This window comes from Podarcis cretensis (genome assembly GCF_951804945.1).
Source record: "Podarcis cretensis genome assembly, chromosome: 4".
Classification (NCBI taxonomy): Eukaryota; Metazoa; Chordata; class Lepidosauria; order Squamata; family Lacertidae; genus Podarcis; species Podarcis cretensis.
Window position 1 is genome coordinate 5284914 of NC_137173.1, and position 19301 is coordinate 5304214.

At 50.3% G+C, this 19301-nt stretch overlaps 1 protein-coding gene across 1 annotated transcript; it reads left to right on the forward strand.

Moving 5' to 3' along the window:
- The first annotated feature begins 239 nt into the window (after positions 1-239).
- Positions 240-15886, forward strand: PHOX2A (paired like homeobox 2A). The gene is made up of 3 exons (XM_079974136.1): positions 240-631; positions 11611-11798; positions 14186-15886. Exons 1-3 carry the CDS (start codon positions 409-411, stop codon positions 14627-14629), a joined length of 855 nt encoding a protein of 284 aa, XP_079830262.1. The 5' UTR covers positions 240-408; the 3' UTR covers positions 14630-15886.
- Positions 15887-19301: the final 3415 nt, after the last annotated feature.

A 19301-nucleotide genomic window follows, 5' to 3' on the forward strand; every position in this document is an offset into this window, starting at 1 on the left:
GGGGAAGCAAACGGACTCATCCTGCAGCCTCTCCTGCTGCTCTGTAGATGCCACCCGAAAGGGTTAAGGGCTGGCTGAGCGACGGCGGGAGGGAGGGAGGGAGGGGTGGGTGGGCGGGGCGGCGGACAGCCCCCCCTCCCTGGCCGCCCCTCCCTCCCCCCAATCGACTCCCGGCGAGATTGTCATGCAAAGGACCCGCCGCCTCGTCCCTTGTTTCCCCGTGCGCCGCCAACTATATCACCCGTCCGCCCCGTCGGTGCGCCTCCAGAGCGCAACGAGGCACCTGCAGCCGCCGCTGCCGCCGTCCAAGCCGAGGGGGCCCCCTCTTTCTCCCTCTCCCTCTCTCTTTCTCTCACCCCGGGCCTGCCGGCCACCCTGCAGATCTCCAGATCCCGGGCCCGGCTCCCCATGTACAAGATGGATTACTCCTACCTGAACTCGTACGACTCTTGCATGGCGGCCATGGAGGCGTCGGCGTACGCGGACTTCAACTCCTGCAGCCAAGCCAACACTTTCCAGTACAACCCCATCCGCAGCAGCTTCGCCGCCAGCCCGGCCTGCCCGCCGCTCAGCACCGCCAACTGCACCCTGGGCGCCCTCCGAGACCACCAGCCCTCGCCCTACGCCACAGGTAAGGGCGCCGCCCGGTTGGGATGGATGACCGCCGGGTACCACTCCCGAGCCAGGGCTCCAGGAGACGAGGGCTCCGTTGCCGAGGCGCGCAGGAGGAGGGCACCCCCGGCCTGAGACGGGCACCGGGCTGGTTTGCCCCGCGGGCCGGAGGCGCGGCTTCGGCCGGCCCGCGGGAGGCTCAGGCCGGCCCGCCTGGAAGCCGCTCCGGAGGGGGGTCCGCTGGTTCCAGGGGCCAGGAGCGCGGGACTCCTCCTTCGGAAGATTGGGGAGGCAGATACACCCCCCAAAAGAAGCCCAGAGTCTCTGGCTGGTTCTCACCCCTTCTCTCTCTCTCTCCCTGGTTCCAATTTTTGTCTTGCAACCCGCCCGACCCTCGCCGCTTTATTTCCTTTCCCCCCTTCGCAGAGGGTGGGGGGAGCTCGCAACCCACCAGGTATAAACCAATTTTGCAAAATGCAGTTATAAAGATATAACATTTGTGCCTAATCGAGTTAAAGGGCTCCGTCGCCCCTCTGTTCACAGCCAAAACAAATTAATGCGTAATCGGGTTAGAGCAAATGGAAGGATTAGATCAAGGAATCTAATTCGATATTTTGCAGAAATTGCTCCCAGAAAAATAAATATACTATTTTTTTTATGGAATTTATTAATCTGGAGGAAGGAAGCGTCCGTCGCTGGCGGTTTTTTAGGCTGGCGGGGAGAGGTTCATCTAGTTTACAAAAAAGGGCGCGATCCGGTTAGGGCTGAAAGCGTCGAGGACCTGGTTTCTTCGCTGAGCATCGTCGAGCACGCGGGCAGCCTAAAGGGGATTTTTTAAAAAAAGGAAATCTATGTTATGCCTTGTAGCGCTCCGATTGCAATAATTCCCAAAGCAAAATTTGTAACTAACTAAAACTCTGCTGGAAATTGACGAGAAAGGGTTTGCGTTTACAAAGTATCTGGAAGAGAAATCCCCCAATGTGGAATTTGATGGATTAATTTGTGTTTGCAAAAAACCCCAAAAAAACCGACAAGGGCGAAGCATCTGATGGTATCCTAGAGACGAACAGGTTACCTTTGCCACAGGTAATCTGTTTTGCCTTTAAGATACCCCAGAAGACGTTTGCTGGGTTTTAGAGGAAAACCCAGGCGCTTTTAAGGCAATTCTTTCCCCTACCCTGAAAAGAAATTCTGGGTTTTGCGTGACTTATCCGCGCCTACGCTTCGAAATGCGTATGGTGCGCCGGAATTATTCTCCGCGGTGGAAGAAGGACGCGATTCTCGTTCGGCCTCCTCCTGTGTAAATATAGGCAAGACGCCACCCAACAGGCCAGGAGCCCTTCGAGAGAGGCAGACAGGGTGTTAATTTCACTCACACACATACACACGGAGAGACAGTGTGGCGTAGCGGTTAGAGTGGGAGACCAGGGTTCAAATTCTCGCTCGGCCACGAAGCTCACTGGGTGGCCTTGGGGGGGGGGGCAGTCACTCAGTCTCAGCCTAGCCTACCCCAGAGGGTTATTGTGGGAGTTAAATGAGGAGGGGACTGAGTGCCCCCCCAGCTCTTCGGAGCAAAAGGTAAGCTAGGAATGCCGTGAATGAAACTATCAAGGATAAAGATATTGTTACAAGCCAACCCAATCTCTGCTGGGCAATGCGCAAGATTCCAGGGACTCTTCACAACACACCCCTTCCACTTTCCTCTTATTTTCCTCTGCAATAATTGCCACGGACGAATATCACGGTATCTGAAGAAGTGTGCGTGGACACGAAAGCTCATACCCAGAACAAACTTAGTTGGTCTCTAAGGTGCCACTGGGAAATTTCTTAATTTTTTTATTTATTCTGCCACCGACGAAGCGTTCTGTGTGACTCCAAACCTTGCATACGCCTCATTTCTCTGGCAAGCAGCGCGTTTGATCTGCGACCAACCCGGGATGAGCCCACCTGGGCGATATTGCGATGTAAAATCAAGGAAATGAAATACAGGACCACGACCATTTAAACTCAAAATCTCCATCTCTTTCCCACGTGTGTGTCTCCACCCCCACCTGTGCTTTTTGAGGGAGGGGGAAATGCAGCTGGGTGAGATTATCCTCCGGTAACATTGTGCTTGAAAAGCCGCCGGCGCATCTCACCATTCTGGGGGCGCTTTTAAAATGCCATTCCGGTTTGGGAGAATTTGGGCAGGATCTAATAATCGGATATTAGCCGTGTAAGAGAAGTAAGTTTTCCCCCTAAGTAAATGGGCGTCGGGGTTTGGCCTTAATGTCTCATTGAATCCAATGGGGTTGGAGAGAGGGTGAAGTATATTTAAAAGCCTGCAGTTGAATTTAATGGACCTGGAAACGAGCCCTGATGTACCGCCTTAAAGCGACTTTGCGCGATATCGGGATTATTTCATTCCCCCTTCATTTCTGGCGAGAGCAAAACACAATCCGGATTTTGTTACTGGTTGCAATGATAGTCGGTTTGCAAGGACCGAATGTAGGTTTCGTCAACCTTTTAGCCATTCCAACCCACTCATTCGCTAGTAAAGATAGGAAACGAATCCGCATTTAGCAACAAGTAGGAAATTAATCCGGATTTAGGAACAAATAGGAAACGAATCCGGATTTAGCAACAAACATCAAAACATTGAGGTCTCTTGTTTTGAAGGAACAAGACTCCGAAATAAGGGAGGCGGCCCACTCCTCAAAGCGAGACCCTTGAGGTCCCTAAGCATCTTACCTGAGATTTAAAATATATGCATATTTGCAAGGGAAACACGCCTGAAAATGAATCTGGTTTATAATGATGCGGTCAGAATGAATTCCTAGTCGATTTCAAGGCAGCTGTGTAAATGACCAAACTTGAAATCGACCTCGGGGTGAAAAAGAGAGTTTCACTTGGCGAACCCCGAAAAAGTAACCAACAATTTGGGGACAGAGGAGTCACTTTCGTTGCTTCAGTTTAAAACAGAATGACTGGACGACCGTGGGCCGCTCAGATTTAATTCGCGTCGTTGCCAAGTCGGATTATTGCAAATGTCGAAGTATAGATGTAAAGCGGGCGAGTGTTCAAGAATTCAGGAGTGAAAGCAGGGGCGGGCGCGTCAGGCGGGCGACATCTGGGGAAATCATTTATTAAGTCCCCGGCTATCAGTAAATGTCTGATCCGACGCGGCTGCCTGCTTTTCCAGCAGTATCACCATTTTATTTCTTATTTATTGCATTTATTTATTGCCTTTATAGCCCGCCTTTCCCCACCAAGGATAATAATAATAATATTTTTTATTATTTATACCCCGCCTATCTCTCTTCTCCTTAATTAATCCTCACAAGGACCCTGCGAGGGAGGTTAGGCTGAGAGAGGCAATGACTGACCCCCCGGTCACCCGCACCCAGTGAGTTTCATGGCCGATAGGGGGATCGGGACCCTGGAGTCCCGGATCCTTGTCCGACGCTCTAACCACTAGGCTGCACGTTTTTCCCCGTATCCGGAGCAATAAATGCCATCCAGGGGGAATTCCACTCCTCAAGACCGAGGAGGAGGCGGCGATGTCTTCACCTGGGCGCCTCTGGAGGAGAGCACTGCTCTGGGTTCCGTCCCCCAAGCGCTAGCCTAGGCCAGTCTACTCAGAAGTAAACCTCATTGGGTTCCACGGAGACTTCCTCCCCGGGGAAAGGGCGCGTAGCATTGCGGCCAAGCACGTCTGCTCAAACAGAATGATGACCAAAAAAACGGCACCCAGGAAACAGCTAGGACGCCAACGATATGTTCAATTTAATTTTTTAAAATTAAATTAATTATTTTTATTTATTATTTTAATGCTTTATTTGTTTATTGTTTAAGACTCTGCCTACTGCGCAGAATGCAACGGGCGGCCGCCGCTTATTCCCCACAAAAATGGCCATCGGGTTTCAGCCCGAAAGAGAGAGAGGGTCCCGTTTGGGAATGCTTCCTCCATCTCTGCAGCAGGATCCGACCCCTCATTTTCCTTCCGACCCGGGCAGAGTTAAATAAACAGATAACCACCTTAGAGCCCTGGTGCCACCGGGCAACATAACGGCACCGCTGCCTATTAATAAATGTTCCAGGGTTTAAAATTTATTTTAATTTATTTTTTAAAAAAATATTCTATTTAAATTTTAACAATCTAAGGACCATCCTATTCTCTTGCATGAGAACTCATCGATCTGCATAAAGTCCGTCTGCGTTAATTCGGATTGAGTTAATCCGGACTACATACAACCCTCTACCCAAATCAGGAGCGACTCGCCTTTTAAGCAACGGGAGTGAGGGCGGGGACGGGAGAAAAGGACTTCTGACTTTGACATTCTTGAGGAACCCGGATTCCCCAGCCCTGCTGAGCATTTGGACGAATATGGATCGCCTGATCTTAGATGGAAAACAAAAGCCAGTCAGGTCGAAAAGCAACCAAAATAAAGTTGGTTTAATTTATCTTTCGTCAGACATAGAATTGTAGAGTTGGGTGGGGAACCCCGAGGGTCATCTAGTCCAACCCCCTACCATGCAGGAATTTCAGCTAAAGCGTCCCTGACAGATGGTCACCCAACCTCTGCTTCAAAACCTCCAAGGAGGGAGAATCTACTCTTCAACCTCCCAAGGGAGACGGCTCCATGGTCAAATAGCTCTTACTGTCAGAAACTTTCCCCTGATGTCGAATGGGAATCTCATTTCTTGTGACTTGAAGCCATGGGTTCGAGTCCTACCTTGCAGAGCAGGAGAAAACGAGCTTGTTGCCTCTTCCATGTGACAGCCCTTGAGATATTTGAAGATGGCACTCATATCTCCTCTCAGTCTCCTCTTTTCCAAGGCTAAACATGTCCAGCTCCTTCAACTGTTCCTCATCAGGCTTGGTTTCCAGACCCTTGATCATCTTGGTCGCCCACCTTCCAGCTTGTCAACATCCTTCATAAATTGTGCTGCCCAGAACTGGACACAGGACTCCAGGTTGGGGCTCTGACCAAGGCAAGACAGAGCAGGAATATGTATTTCCTTGATCTGGACACTAGACTTCTGTAGATGCAGCCTAGAATAGCGTTAGCCTTTTTTGCTGCTGCATCACACGGTTGATTCATGACTTGTGGTCCACCAAGATCCCTAGCTCCTTGACCTGCTAGTAAGCCCGGTGCCCCCCCAACCCCGTTTCCAAGCACAATTCAAAGTGTTGGTGCTGACCTTTAAACCAGTGTTTCCCAACCTTGTGCCTCCAGCTGTTTTTGGACTACAATTCCCATCATCCCTTGCCACTGGTCTTGCTAGTCAGGGATGATGGGAGTTGTAGTTCAAAAACAGCTGGAGGCACAAGGTTGGGAAACACTGCTTTAAACCAGGCATAGGCAAACTCGGCCCTCCAGATGTTTTGGGACTACAACTCCCATCATCCCTAGCTAACATGGCCAGTGGCCAGGGATGATGGGAATTGTAGTCCCAAAACAGCTGGAGGGCCAAGTTTGCCTATGCCTGCCCTAAATGGCCTCAGTCCATTATACCTGAAGGAGAGTCTCCACCCCCATTGTTCAGCATAGTTCAGCGCCGAGGGCCTTCTGGCTCTTCCCTCCCTGCAAGAAGCAAAGCTACAAGGAACCAGGCAGAGGGCCTTCTCGGTGGTGGCACCCGCCCTGTGGAACAGCCTCCCACCAGATGTCAAAGAGAACAATAACTACCAGACTTTTAGAAGACATTTGAAGGCAAACTTGTTTAGGGAAGCTTTTAATGTTTGATGGACTACTGTATTTTAATATTTTGTTGGAAGCCGCCCAGATGGGCAGGGTATAAATAATAAATTATTATTTTATTTTATTTTATTTTATTTTATTTTATTTATTTGTGGATCTGGTTCTTCCTGCCTAAGTGCAGGAATGAAATCCACTCCGTTTGGGCTTCAGTCTGTTAAGGTCATTTTGAATTCCAATTCTACTACATTAGCTGCCCCCTCCCCCAGTTTGGTGTCCAACCTGCAGATTGGATGAGCACCCCCTCAATTCTTTCAGCCAAGTCATTTAGACAGGTACATGTTTTGCTCTCCAGGAAGTCCTCCTGGGCCCAAAGGCCTCCGAAAAGTGGCCCCGACTGAACCCCGAGTTAAGAAGCGGGGAGCAAATCGCGACTCCCGACCTCGCTGGGATCATTTTTAACATCATCTCAGCAAAGCCAAAGGGACAACAGGGGTATTGGGCCCTGATCCCAGCGTGGATCCCTTCCCTCCGAGTCCACGTGAGCCGCGCAGAGGGATCCCAGCGGAAGCGCATCGCCGATCCAGCAGCTCCGCCTGAAACCCAGGGAGGGATGCGGCAGGCGGAGCCCGTCCGCTTCCAAGTCAGAGCGCGGCGGGTTGGGAGGGCTTTACTCCCGAGTAAGCGCGGGTAGCGCATCAGCAAACTGGAGCCAGTTGAGGCGGAGTAAAGACAGTTGGGTTGCAACTGAAAACTCGCCGCTCTTGCGATGCGCGTTTAAGGAATCCCGATATAAGGGCTGCAGAAATGGAGTTGTCACCGTGGATTGGAGAATCTTATGACCTGGAGAAATTGGATGGAGGAAAGCTCTCCTCCCTCCTCTTATAACGCACGAAATCGCGGACATTCGGTGAATGTCGGAGGATTCAGGACGCATAGCAGAAAGCCGTTCTTCAAGCAACAGAGTTGAACCGTGGAACTCCCTGCCACTGGAGACAACGGTGGCTTTAAGAGAGGATGGCTTTAAAAGAGGATCAGACAGATTCATGGAGGAGAAGAGGGCTATAGAAGGCTACTAACCAGGATGGCTCTGTTCTGCCTCCACAGTGGGAGGCGGCGATGCTTCTGAATCCCAGTTGGTGTAAAATTCAGGAGGGGGCAGAGGGGGGCTCTTGCGCTCGTATCCTCCTTACAGGCCCCCGCAATGTCTGCGGCCACTGTGAGAATCGGATGCTGGTCTAGATGGGCCGAGCAGGCTCTTCTCACGTTCTCATCATCATCATCGTCATCAGTGTAAACCGGAGTCACTCCGGATTCGCGCTAGCTAGCGCGAGATCGCGTCACCCAGACGTTGCTGGGCCGCCGCCCATGCAGCGGTGGGGCAGGCCGAGCAAAAGGCTTGGCCTGCGGGTCTCCTTCTCCCCACCACCCGCTATTTGCGCCCGCGTGGGCTTCAGAATCGCAAAGCGGCTGCCACAGGAGCCTGGGCTGACACCTCGGGGCTCAGGAGACCCAGGAGACCCCAGCTATTTGGCTTTCCCCAACAACGTCTCGATTTTTGGTACTTTCTCTCCAGGGAGGTGTGGAAGTGGAAGGCGTCGTCTTTCTCCTTTTAGGTTTGGACTATGCAAAAGCCTTTGACTGCGTCGACCACAGCAAACTATGGCAAGTTCTTAAAGAAATGGGAGTGCCTGTTCACCTCATCTGTCTCCTGAGAAATCTCTATGTGGGACAAGAAGCTACAGGTAGAACTGGATATGGAACAACTGACTGGTTCAAAATTGGGAAAGGAGTACGACAAGGCTGTATATTGTCTCCCTCCTTATTTAACTTATATGCAGAATTCATCATGCGAAAGGCTGGGCTGGATGAATCCCTAGCCGGAATTAAGATTGCCGGAAGAAATATCAACAACCTCAGATATGCAGATGACACAACCTTGATGGCAGAAAGTGAGGAGGAATTAAAGAACCTTTTATTGAGGGTGAAAGAGGAGAGTGAAAAATATGGTCTGAAGCTCAACATCAAAAAAACGAAGATCATGGCCACTGGTCCCATCACCTCCTGGCAAATAGAAGGGGAAGAAATGGAGGCAGTGAGAGATTTTACTTTCTTGGGTTCTATGATCACTGCAGATGGTGACAGCAGTCACGAAATTAAGAGACGCCTGCTTCTTGGGAGAAAAGGAATGACAAACCTAGACAGCATCTTAAAAAGCAGAGACATCACCTTGCTAACAAAGGTCCGTATAGTAAAAGCTATGGTTTTCCCAGTAGTGATGTATGGAAGTGAGAGCTGGACCATCAAGAAGGCTGATCGCCGAAGAATTGATGCTTTTGAATTCTGGTGCTGGAGGAGACTCTTGAGCGTCCCATGGACTGCAAGAAGATCAAACGCATCCATTCTGAAGGAAATCAGCCCTGAGTGCTCACTGGAAGGACAGATCCTGAAGCTGAGGCTCCAAGACTTTGGCCACCTCATGAGAAGAGAAGATTCCCTGGAGAAGACCCTGATGTTGGGAAAGACGGAGGGCGCAAGGAGAAGGGGACGACAGAGGACGAGATGGTGGGACAGTGTTCTCGAAGCTACCAGCATGAGTTTGACCAAACTGCGGGAGGCAGTGGAAGACAGGAGTGCCTGGCGTTCCCTGGTCCATGGGGTGACGAAGAGTCAGACATGACCAAACGACTAAACAACAACAACAACAACGTCTCAATTTTTTGGTACTTTCTCTCCAGGGAGGCCTAGAAGTGGAAGGCGCCATCCTTCTCCTTGGAGGTTTCCCCCACACCCTTTTCCTGACACGGGGAAGTCAAAGCTGCCTTATTCAAAACTGAGCCAGCCCATTGATCCACCTACCTCTATATAGCCTGCACTGGTTGGCAGCAGGAGATTCTACTCCATGCCCCCAAACCACCCTGAAGAGGCCAGGGAGTAAACCTGGGTCCTTTTGCAGCAGGCAAAGCAGATGTTTTACCATGAGCCACGTTACACACACCCAACACAACTGTTGCATTTGTGCGTGGTTCATGGCAGAAAATTTGCTTGGCCTGCAGAAGAATTCAAGTTTAATCCCTGGCCTCTAGAGGAGGTGTTGGATGAGTTGAGCAGAGCTGGATAATTCCTGTTTCGGGTGTGCCCTTAAAAGCCAACCTTTATTTCCTTTTCAAAATACATTTTTATTAATTTTTCAACATATCATTTCCAACAGTCATTTAACATACATTCTTATCTTACACAATATTTTAGACTTCTGTCAACTACCTCTGAAGATTTTCCGTTCTTTATCACTTAATCTGCATTTCTCTATTACTTTTAATTCCCTTAACTAATAATTCCTCTTCATAGTCTTCCTTGCAATATTTCACCTAATCTTCCTTACAAAACTCAACCTTTCTTTCCATAGTTTAAGAAATTTACAGCATGCCTGTCTATGTCAGCACATCTACTTGAGTGCTGCTGACAAACTCCCAGCAATTTAATTATAAAATATATTAAATAGTCAGAAGAGGATAAAACAAAATGATTTCTCGGTTATATTTATGTATGTCATTGATGACTGGCTGTAGACAGCATTGGGGGCTGTCTGAAGACGTCTGTCCAGCACCTGCAGGTGTTGTCCGAGGAAAAGTTTCATGACTCATTTAGCCAAAGAATTCTGTGTAACTCTAAAAGATTACTGTGTAACTCTAACTGTGTAATTCTGTCTAACTCTAAAAGAACAGCCATTGGTGCAGTTTTTGTCTCTTCCACAGCTCTCCTAAGTATGTACAATGAATTTTGAGGGGTGAGGCTATCTTGGCTGCTGGCAGAATTGCCACATGCTTTTAAAATACTGGTATAATTTAGAAAACCTATGCATACTTCTTAATTTAACTTCCCCACTCTTCAGAGAAGTTGGTGGTTATATTATGAAGCAGCTATATTATTAAATGATTATATTATCTTAGCGGTTGTATTATTAAGTTGTTCCCCTAGCGATGGTCAGCGATATACATTTGCATCTTCACTGTAATTATGCAAGCATCAGCTTGGGTACCAGTTTTGCAGTTTAGCATCTCAACTTTTAAAATTTATTTCTTCTATTGATATTGGGGGTGGGGAAAGAACCCCTCCCTACACACATGTTGGGCTCCGGTCAGTTTGCAGGATCCTGTTCTGAACTCTAAGCCACTTGGTTGGTATGATTGCTAATTATTATTATTATTATTATTATTATTATTATTATTATTATTTATTATTATTATTTATTATTATTATTATTATACTTAGTGCTTATATTATTGATTGCCATCATTGTGGTTTATTCAGTGTGTATCCTGCCCTTCCCCTCAAACGGAGTCCAGGGTGGCAAACACATATTTAAAGCAGCATCATTAGAAAACTTCTAAGAACAGCTTTAAAACAATCACGTTTTCCCAGCTGAAAATTTCAGGGTTGCTAGGAACAGTATCCTTCGGCCACCAATGAGAGATGGAGGTACCTTGCCAGGGAGGGCAGTCCACAAATGGGGAGCCACCACCGAAAAGGCCCTGCCACACAACCCCCAAGGCCTCACCTGCCAATGATAATAATAGTAATAATTTATTATTTATACCCTGCCCATCTGGCTGAGTTTCCGCAGCCACTCTGGCCAGCTTCCAACAAAATATTAAAAATACAATAGAACATAGGATCCAAGATCATTGTTATTTACATACCGTAGGTATTTGTGTCCCGAGTCGTTTAGAGCTTTGTATGCTAGTCCTAACGCTGTGAATCTCCCTGGTAGTTCACTGTTTACAGTGTACAAAGTGCTTTACACAGAGAGATTGTTACAAGAACCCTGTAAGGTAGGATCATAGAATTATCTCCATTCTGTGGATTTGGGGTGGTGGAACGTGAGGTTGAGAGGCAGTGACTGGCTGAGGGCCACCTTCTCATTTTACAGTTGAAGCCAAAGGAGATGCAGAGGGGAACCTCGGTTACCTTCCAAGCTAGCCTTCCACAGCATGGAGCTCCCCAGGTCTTGGGACTACAACTCCCATAATCCCCAGCCTTGGCTGTTCCAACTGGGGCTGATGGGAATTGCAGTCCTGAACATCTTGTGGGGCACCAGGTTGGGGAAGGCTGTTCCCAACCCGCAATACTGGAAATGGACAAGGGGTGAGCTCAGCAGCACAGAATCATAGACTTGCAGAGTCGTAAGGGACCCCAAAGGTCCTCTAGTCCAACCCCTTGCAGTGCAGGAATGCCGTGGGCCACTGTGCCACTCTCATGCCACGTGACCCCGTCTTCCTCCTTCTAAGCCAGGGGCTCTTTCTCTCTCCTCAACCAGTTCCCTACAAGTTCTTCTCGGACCCTTCCACCATCAACGAGAAACGGAAGCAGCGCAGGATTCGCACCACGTTCACCAGCTCGCAGCTGAAGGAGCTGGAGAGAGTCTTCGCGGAGACCCACTACCCTGACATCTACACCAGGGAAGAGCTGGCCCTCAAAATAGACCTCACAGAAGCCAGGGTGCAGGTGAGAGGCTTTTCCTGGCAGCTACAATGCTGACCCCTTTTTTAAAAAGGGGAAAAATAATAATCATTTTCCTGGAGATGGAGGAGGGGGGACAGTGGCTGATCTACTGTGAAAGCCCCAATTGCTCTGAGCAATTTATTTATTGCATTTAAATTAAAATATCTTAGAACCATAGAGTTGGAAGGCACCCTGGGGGTCATCTAGTCCAACCCCCAGCAGTGCAGAAATCTTTTGGCCAATATGGGCTGAAACCCATGTCTTGTGCTCTACCAACTGAGCTATCTCTAGTCTTTATTGTGCTTATATCCCAACTTTCCTCCAGGGTGCTGGGGGCATAATCCCCCCCCCCATTTTATCCTCACAACAACCCTGTGAGGTAGGTTAGGCTAAGAGGTCTTAGGTCACCGCATGAGTTTCATGGCCCAGTGGGAAATTGAACGTTGGTCTCCCAGGTCCTAACCTCTATCAGGGCCAGATTTAGGTTTGATGAGGCCCTCAGCTCCTGAAGGTTATGGGGTCCTTTATATGTCCAGCTGTCCTTTGACAACAACAAACAGTCGCTGTTTTTTGTGTTGAATATATGCTATATGGTAATTTATGGACCTAATAGGTATCTAAAGCCATTTGCACACGTTGCCCTGCAACCAGTCCATGCAGAATGTCGGCACCCTATATATAGAAAAGAGCAAACCAGTGATATTTTAGGGAGCAGGCTAGCAGGCGGGGCCCATGACTTACATCACAGGAGCCTACACAACACAAAACACTGTTGCTGTAGGTAGGTTTTATTCTATTAGTTTTTTATCTTATATTTTGGAAATGTACATCCAGGTTTTTTTCCCTTTAATTTTTTTGGGGCCCCCAAGAGAGCAGGGCCCGAAGCTATAGCTTGTTTAGCTTATATGTAAATCCGGCACTGACCACTATGTAATGCTGCCTCTCATTTCCCTGTGGGTCACTGCAGAGAAAGCCTACCTTGCTCAATATTGTCTCCCCCCTGTGGTCCCCAAACCTTTTTGAACCCCTGCCCCCTTGGTTCCATGAACTCATCCCCAGTGCCCACTGTTCTACCCTATATTTAAAAAACCATGATTCAAAATAGCAGTTTCCATTAGGGAAGGTAAGAACACACTAAAATTCAAAGCAGTAACAATTAATGGCACATTTATTCAAAATCCAGTTTGTCAAAGTTGGATAGTCATTTACACACCCAGTGCCCCCTGCTGCCCCCTTGCCTCTTAGCATTCCTCTAGGTACCCCCCCCCCAGTTTGGGGGCCACTCTGAGGCTCTGCCAGCCCTTCCAACCCTGCAAGCGATTGGACTTGGCACCTTCTGCATGCAAAGCTGCAGCCCTGCCCCTAAAAATAAATTTCAGTATTCTAGTCCTCATGGTTCGGGGTGCGGGGAGGGGGGAGAGAGCTGAATTAAACAGGAAGCTGCTTTATACTGAGTCAGACCATTGGTCCATCTACCTTAGTATTGCCCACACTGACTGGCAGCAGTCATTAAGAACCTTTAGGCACCAGGAGAAAACCCATTCCACCAGGCCTTGGGCTGATTAACCTCTTGTATTCCTTTTTAAGGACGTGGGTGGCACTGTGGTCTAAACCACAGAGCCTAGGACTTGCCGATCAGAAGGTCAGCAGTTCAAATCCCCGCAACGGGGTGAGCTCCCATTGCTCGGTCCCTGCTCCTGCCAACCTAGCAGTTCGAAAGCACGTCAAAGTGCAAGTAGATCAATAGGTACCGCTCTGGCAGGAAGGTAAACGGCGTTTCCGTGCGCTGCTCTGGTTTCGCCAGAAGCGGCTTAGTCCTGCTGGCCACATGACCCAGAAAAACTGTCTGCAGACAAACGCCGGCTCCCTCAGCCTATAGAGCGAGATGAGCACTGCAATCCCAGAGTCGTTCGCGACTGGACCTAACGGTCAGGGGTCCCTTTACCTTTACCTTTATTCCTTTTAAAATGTGTTTGTGGGAGAGCATGCAGAGAAGGCCTGGGAGCTGGTTTTAGTTTCTGTTCTTGTTTCCGTTATGTATTTTCACAGAATCATAGAACGGCTGAATTGTAGAGTTGGAGGATATCCTGAGGATCATCTTGTCCAACCTGCTTCAGTGAAGGAATCTCATTTAAAAAGGCCTTCTTCTCACCAGGGTGGTCACCTATGCACAGCTCCCAAAAGCTGTGATGATGATGATGATGAAATAATTTCAGGCAGGGAGCCTCTCCTAGCCCTAACGGGAGTTATCACTGGGGATCAAACCTGGGACGTTCTGCATGCCAAGCAGCTGCTCTGCCACTGAGCTGCAGCCCTTTCTCCCCCTCTCTATCCCACCCCAATGCCTGCTTGTTGTTCACCTGCCCTCCCCTCCTCCTCCTCTGATCCAGGTCTGGTTCCAGAACCGCCGTGCCAAATTCCGCAAGCAGGAGCGGGCGGCCAACGCCAAGGGCCAGAATGGCAGCAACGGCGGCCCCTCGGCCAGCAAGAAGCCGGACCCCCGCTCCTCTTCAGAGGACGACGAGTCCAAGGAATCCAACTGCAGCCCCACCCCGGACAGCACCGCCTCCCTGCCCATCGCGGGCAGCCTGAACAGTCCCGGCAACAGCCTGAGCCCCAGCCCGGGCACGGGGCAGCAGGGGCTGGGGCCTGGCCACGCCACCCAGGCCCTCAAGGCGCCCCTGTGGGCCGGGGTCAGCACCAGCAACGGGCCCACCAACACGGCCGACCTCCTGAAGGCCTGGCAGCCGGCCGAAACCATGTCGGGCCCCTTCTCTGGGGTCCTCTCCTCCTTCCACCGGAAGCCCAACCCCCTCAAGGCCAACCTCTTCTAACTGCCTTGGACTGAGCGCCACTAGCCTCCTCTGCTGGGTGCCCCACAGAATAGCTTCCCCTCCACCCTCCTCCGCTCCTCCTGTAGCTGCTAGTTTTCGTCCTGCGGGGCGGGGCCCGGCTCAACCTTAAGGGAACAACAGCCATCATCTCGCCGGGCAACCATGAATTCGTCTCACTGGGCTGGACGGAGTCCTCTTCTCCCAGGCTGCGAATGGCAGGTCTTGCCAGTCACCTGGCCTGCTCAAGGCATCACCCGTTTCCCAACTCTGTCTGGAAAAATGAAGTCTTGCTTGTATCAGGTATTGGGAACTTCTGCGCAGGCCCTCCAGATCTTGCTGTACTACAAATCCCATCATCCTAGCTGATGGGAGTTGCAGTCCAGCAAGCATCGGTCTGAAGGGACACAGCTGCTCCCAGCCCTGGTCTCCAACCTTGGCTGGTTTCCGTGTTGTGAGAGATTTTGTCCTCAAGAGAGGAGAATTTGTTTCCTTTTCCTGACGTCAAGTGATTCTGAGCGAGGAGTCCCTCCTGACCCCAGCTTTTTTCACGAAGGGTCTCACCAGCCAGTGGTCCCTGATGACGATGTGGAATCTAAGAGCGTAAGGGCTTTGTTACAGTGGTTTCCCCCGTGCTTCACCGTCTCCGCAGAAAATCAAGTTTGGCCAAGTGGACATCAGTGAGCAAAGGAGGGAATGAGCAGAAAGGAACCCCATTTATGTCATTTCCAGAGGCGATCAGGTGAGCAGCAAGTGATGGGGGAGGCGAGCTCTGCTTCCTTTTCATGAACTCACCAGGAATTTTGGGCTGGAGTCGAGAGACCGAGTAGAAATGTGGGGAACACTGGACCACCCCACACAAGCTGGAGGGCTGATCTCCCCCCTGCCCTGCAGAATTTCCAGGCCTCTTTATTTACCTCTTTCTGAGACTTCGGCGCTTCCTTTTAACTTACGAACACTCGGCTGCGTTTGCAGCTCAGGTAGGAACTCCCCACTGCAGGAAGATGGAGATGGAATTTGTAAATTGTTTGCATCCCCCGGTACTTTTCGGACCTGACCTTTCTCCCAAATGGGAGGCCAGTTTTGTGAGCCATCCGGTCACCCCCCAGCCTGCTGCCTCTGGAATAAAGGACGGCACTTTGGTTGAGCAGCCCAACTGGAGAGAGAAAGAGAAATTCGGGGATATTTGGCAGACCAGGATTGCAGGCTGGCCGTATGGTCTCCTTGATGGCCAGACTCCCCCAAGATGGGGGTCAGACCTGACGCTGTCCGGTGAAAAGGGGGCAAGCCTCTTTGGGCCAACATGTATCCCTTTCCTGACGCCGCTGCCTTTGCTTGCTTGCTATGGGCGAGAATTAGTGGATCTCCATCAGATCCTGAAGGAAGATGGATGAGCTCTTTATGCTGGAATTCCCAGTGTCTCTCCACAATCTTCAACCCACGTGAACCATGCTCAGAGGAACCTCGGAAGAAGCAGCCGCCCACCGCTCACAGAACCCCTTTGCCCAGGGACCTGACAATTCACCTTGCTTTAGCCATAAGGATCGAGGGAGGTTGCCCAGGGCAGGTGGTGAGATGCCAGCCTCTGTCCACGCTGGCAAACCCACCCACAGAAAGTGTATTCCACGGACTATATAGATAAGACTGCCTCCGGGCTTTTAAGAGACACCTGTCCAGATGCAGACAGCCTCTCAAGTAGCTTTCGATGTTGAGAAGGTATTTTGTCCGCCTGAATATATGATCTCACCCTGCAGTCCCTGGCTGTGTGCAGATTGTCGTTTTCAAAAAGAGCAAAACAAACAAGATCAACGCCGCGGGCACCTTCCCCGTCCTTCCGACCCCATTTAAGTGGCAGCGACCCAGCCCCACCTTCTTCCCCACATGTCACAAGTGGAATTGACTAGTCTGCAAGCAGCTTCCGGACCAGTCAATTTCCCTCTGGAGAAAGGAATCCGGGGAGGAGCGGTGGTGGCGGCAGGAACTGGATTGATGAGAGGCAGATACAGCCCAGCACTGGTTTGGGTTATCCCCACCCGCAATTGCAAAGGGTTGCTTGAGCAGACGAGTGAATCAGCACTCAAATGAAGTCGCCTTAAATCAATCTCCTCCAGCCTAGTGCCACTTCCTGGAGTTTGGGACTACAACTCCCATCAGCCCCAGACTTCTACAGCCATGCTCACTGGGACTGATGGGAACTGTAGTCCAAAACACCCCCAGGTTGGGCGAGGCTGCCTTATATCGAGCCAGACCACGAATGCTTTGGAGTCTAGTGTCACATGTTGCTAAGATACATGGAGACACCTTTCCTGGTTCTGCTGCTTTTGGGAAAACCTGTATCACTGGAGCAGGGGATGAGGAACATGTGGTCCTCTGGATGTGGGTGGGCTCTTGCTATCAGGACTGGTTCACCTTTAAGGAAACCAGGTGCCACCAGATGCTGATAAGACTCTGGGCCCAGACACGGGGGGTTTGAGCTCCACGGCACTGAGTGGGCCCCACATCACACAACTCAGATTTAGGGGGTTTCCAGCCTTGCAGGCTTTGTGTGCAGCTGAAATGGAGGAGGCTCTGCGGCCATTGTGCCGGTTCAGGTGGCACAACCCACATGAGGCCCAGTGAAAAGACAAGGCAAGTGTGCAAGAACGCAGTAGTGCTCTTGCACAACTCCCGTCCAAGTCCGTGGGCCAGGAGAACTTCCTTGTGGGTCGTGCCCACGATGCCGCCGCAACTGAGGAAGGTGGAAGGGTGGTGTTTGCTCAAGGCCCAAGGTGGGCTGGAGAACGAGTCTCTTTTATGTCACAGAATGTTCAAAGGAGGATTTTGTGTTCGTAGCCAAGCTGTTGGGGAAACAATGCATTCCAGGTTTTCATTGTTAGAGAAAGTATTTTCCTGAAATGGTGGCTTGCGACATGTGTCTCAGAATCTCCAGAGTGTATTTTGCAGCGAGGGGAGAAGTGTGGGGGCGAGTAGTTCTGTTGCACCCCTGTCCTGACCAATGCCCCTTCCCATCAACAGATATTTTGGCTTTATATCCTGCAGACCCTTTCAGCATTTGGGGACCTGCAACCTCTAGCCAATTACTTCTTAATGCAGCGCATAGCTGGACTGTGGAACTCCTTGCCTCAGGAGGCAGCGATGGCCACAAACCTGGATGGCTTTGATAAGAGGAAGAGGCAAATTCATGGAGGAGACGGATATCGATGGCCATTTGCCAGGAGGGCTGTTTTGTCTCCAGAATCGGAGGCAGAAATGCTTCTCAACGCCGGTTGCTGAAAACCACAAGAGGCGAGAGTTGCTCTTCTGCTCAGACCCTGCTTGCCATGTTCCCACGGGTATCTAGTAGGCCCCTGTGAGGACAGGATGCTGGAATAGATGGACCATCGTTGGCCTGATCCACCAGACTCTTTTCATACCATTGGGGAAAAATTTAAGCAGGCTTTGCAACAGGTGGGATTCAAGATACCAAGACTCCAAGTGCCTCACGGCTGGTTTCATTGGGGCTCAGTGATGATTGGCGCTGTGTTGGCAGGTGGGCTTCTGTCCCATTATTTAGCTGTCTAGGCCTTCTTGGGGTCCACCTGAGGTCTGCTTCATTGTGGAACAGCAACAGTTGGGGGACAGCAGCATGGAACTGCCACCACATGCCATGTGAAGTCCTTACGGGAAACCTGGGCTCACAGGACTCCTGGCTCCACGTGGCCTCAGTAACGCCAGGGCTGGGGGGGAGCTGTGGCCCACCCATAGCTGGAGACAGAAAAAGTGGCAATGGCAGCCGTGTGGCACCATTGTAGGAAATGACGCAATTTTGGGACTCCCCGAGCCATGGGAAAAACAGGTTCCAAACCTGTCCCAAAGGAAAGCTAAAACACAGGTTCAGCTTGCGGCGCTCATCTGGGCCTTGGAGAGAGGGGCAACAGGTTCAGGCCGAAAAGGAGGGCGATATGGGGAGCATCAGGATGTCAACGCACAGAAATGTGGGGCTTTAGGAGCCGGCAAGCGAGCAGCACCTCCTGCTCAAGAGTGGGTACCTTTTGGGCCCAGACCGTAGCATCCTAAGGGAAGAAGGGGCACCCCCGACTCCACGAAGGGGCCGCTTCCAAGCCCCCAGGGCTCAGCTCTGTGGCTGCTTGTCAGATGATGGTTCTCCAGGCTTTGTTTTGCTTGTTTGTTTTTTTCATTTATTGTTTTTTAAAACCAACAACTGTTCTGTAATTTATTGAACTCATTTGCAAAATATGCTAATCTAAATAAACTTAATTTATTGAAGAAATCTCACAAGTGCGAGTGCTCCTTTTGAGAGAAGGAATTCGGGGGGGGGGGGGGAAGGATATTTGGCCGAAGGCAGCCTAAGCCCCAGCCCTGAGAGCAGGAAGAGGGGACTTCGAAACACACTGGCCGGCAAGGAAGAAGCCGCAGCATCCCTCTGCCCATTCTCATAATCCAAACGTCAATTAAAATGGTGTATGCAAAATTGCAACACTTTCTGCTGGGGCGCCTCCAAGCCCCTTAGGATTGGGTCCCTGGCGTGGTCTGAAGTCGCAGAGAGCCAGCACCTTGGCTGGAGTAAAGAAGGTTTGAGAATCAGATGCTCAACACCTTGGGCCCCATGGCAGAGATAAATACAATGGTACCTCGGGTTAAGTACTTAATTCGTTCCAGAGGTCCGTTCTTAACT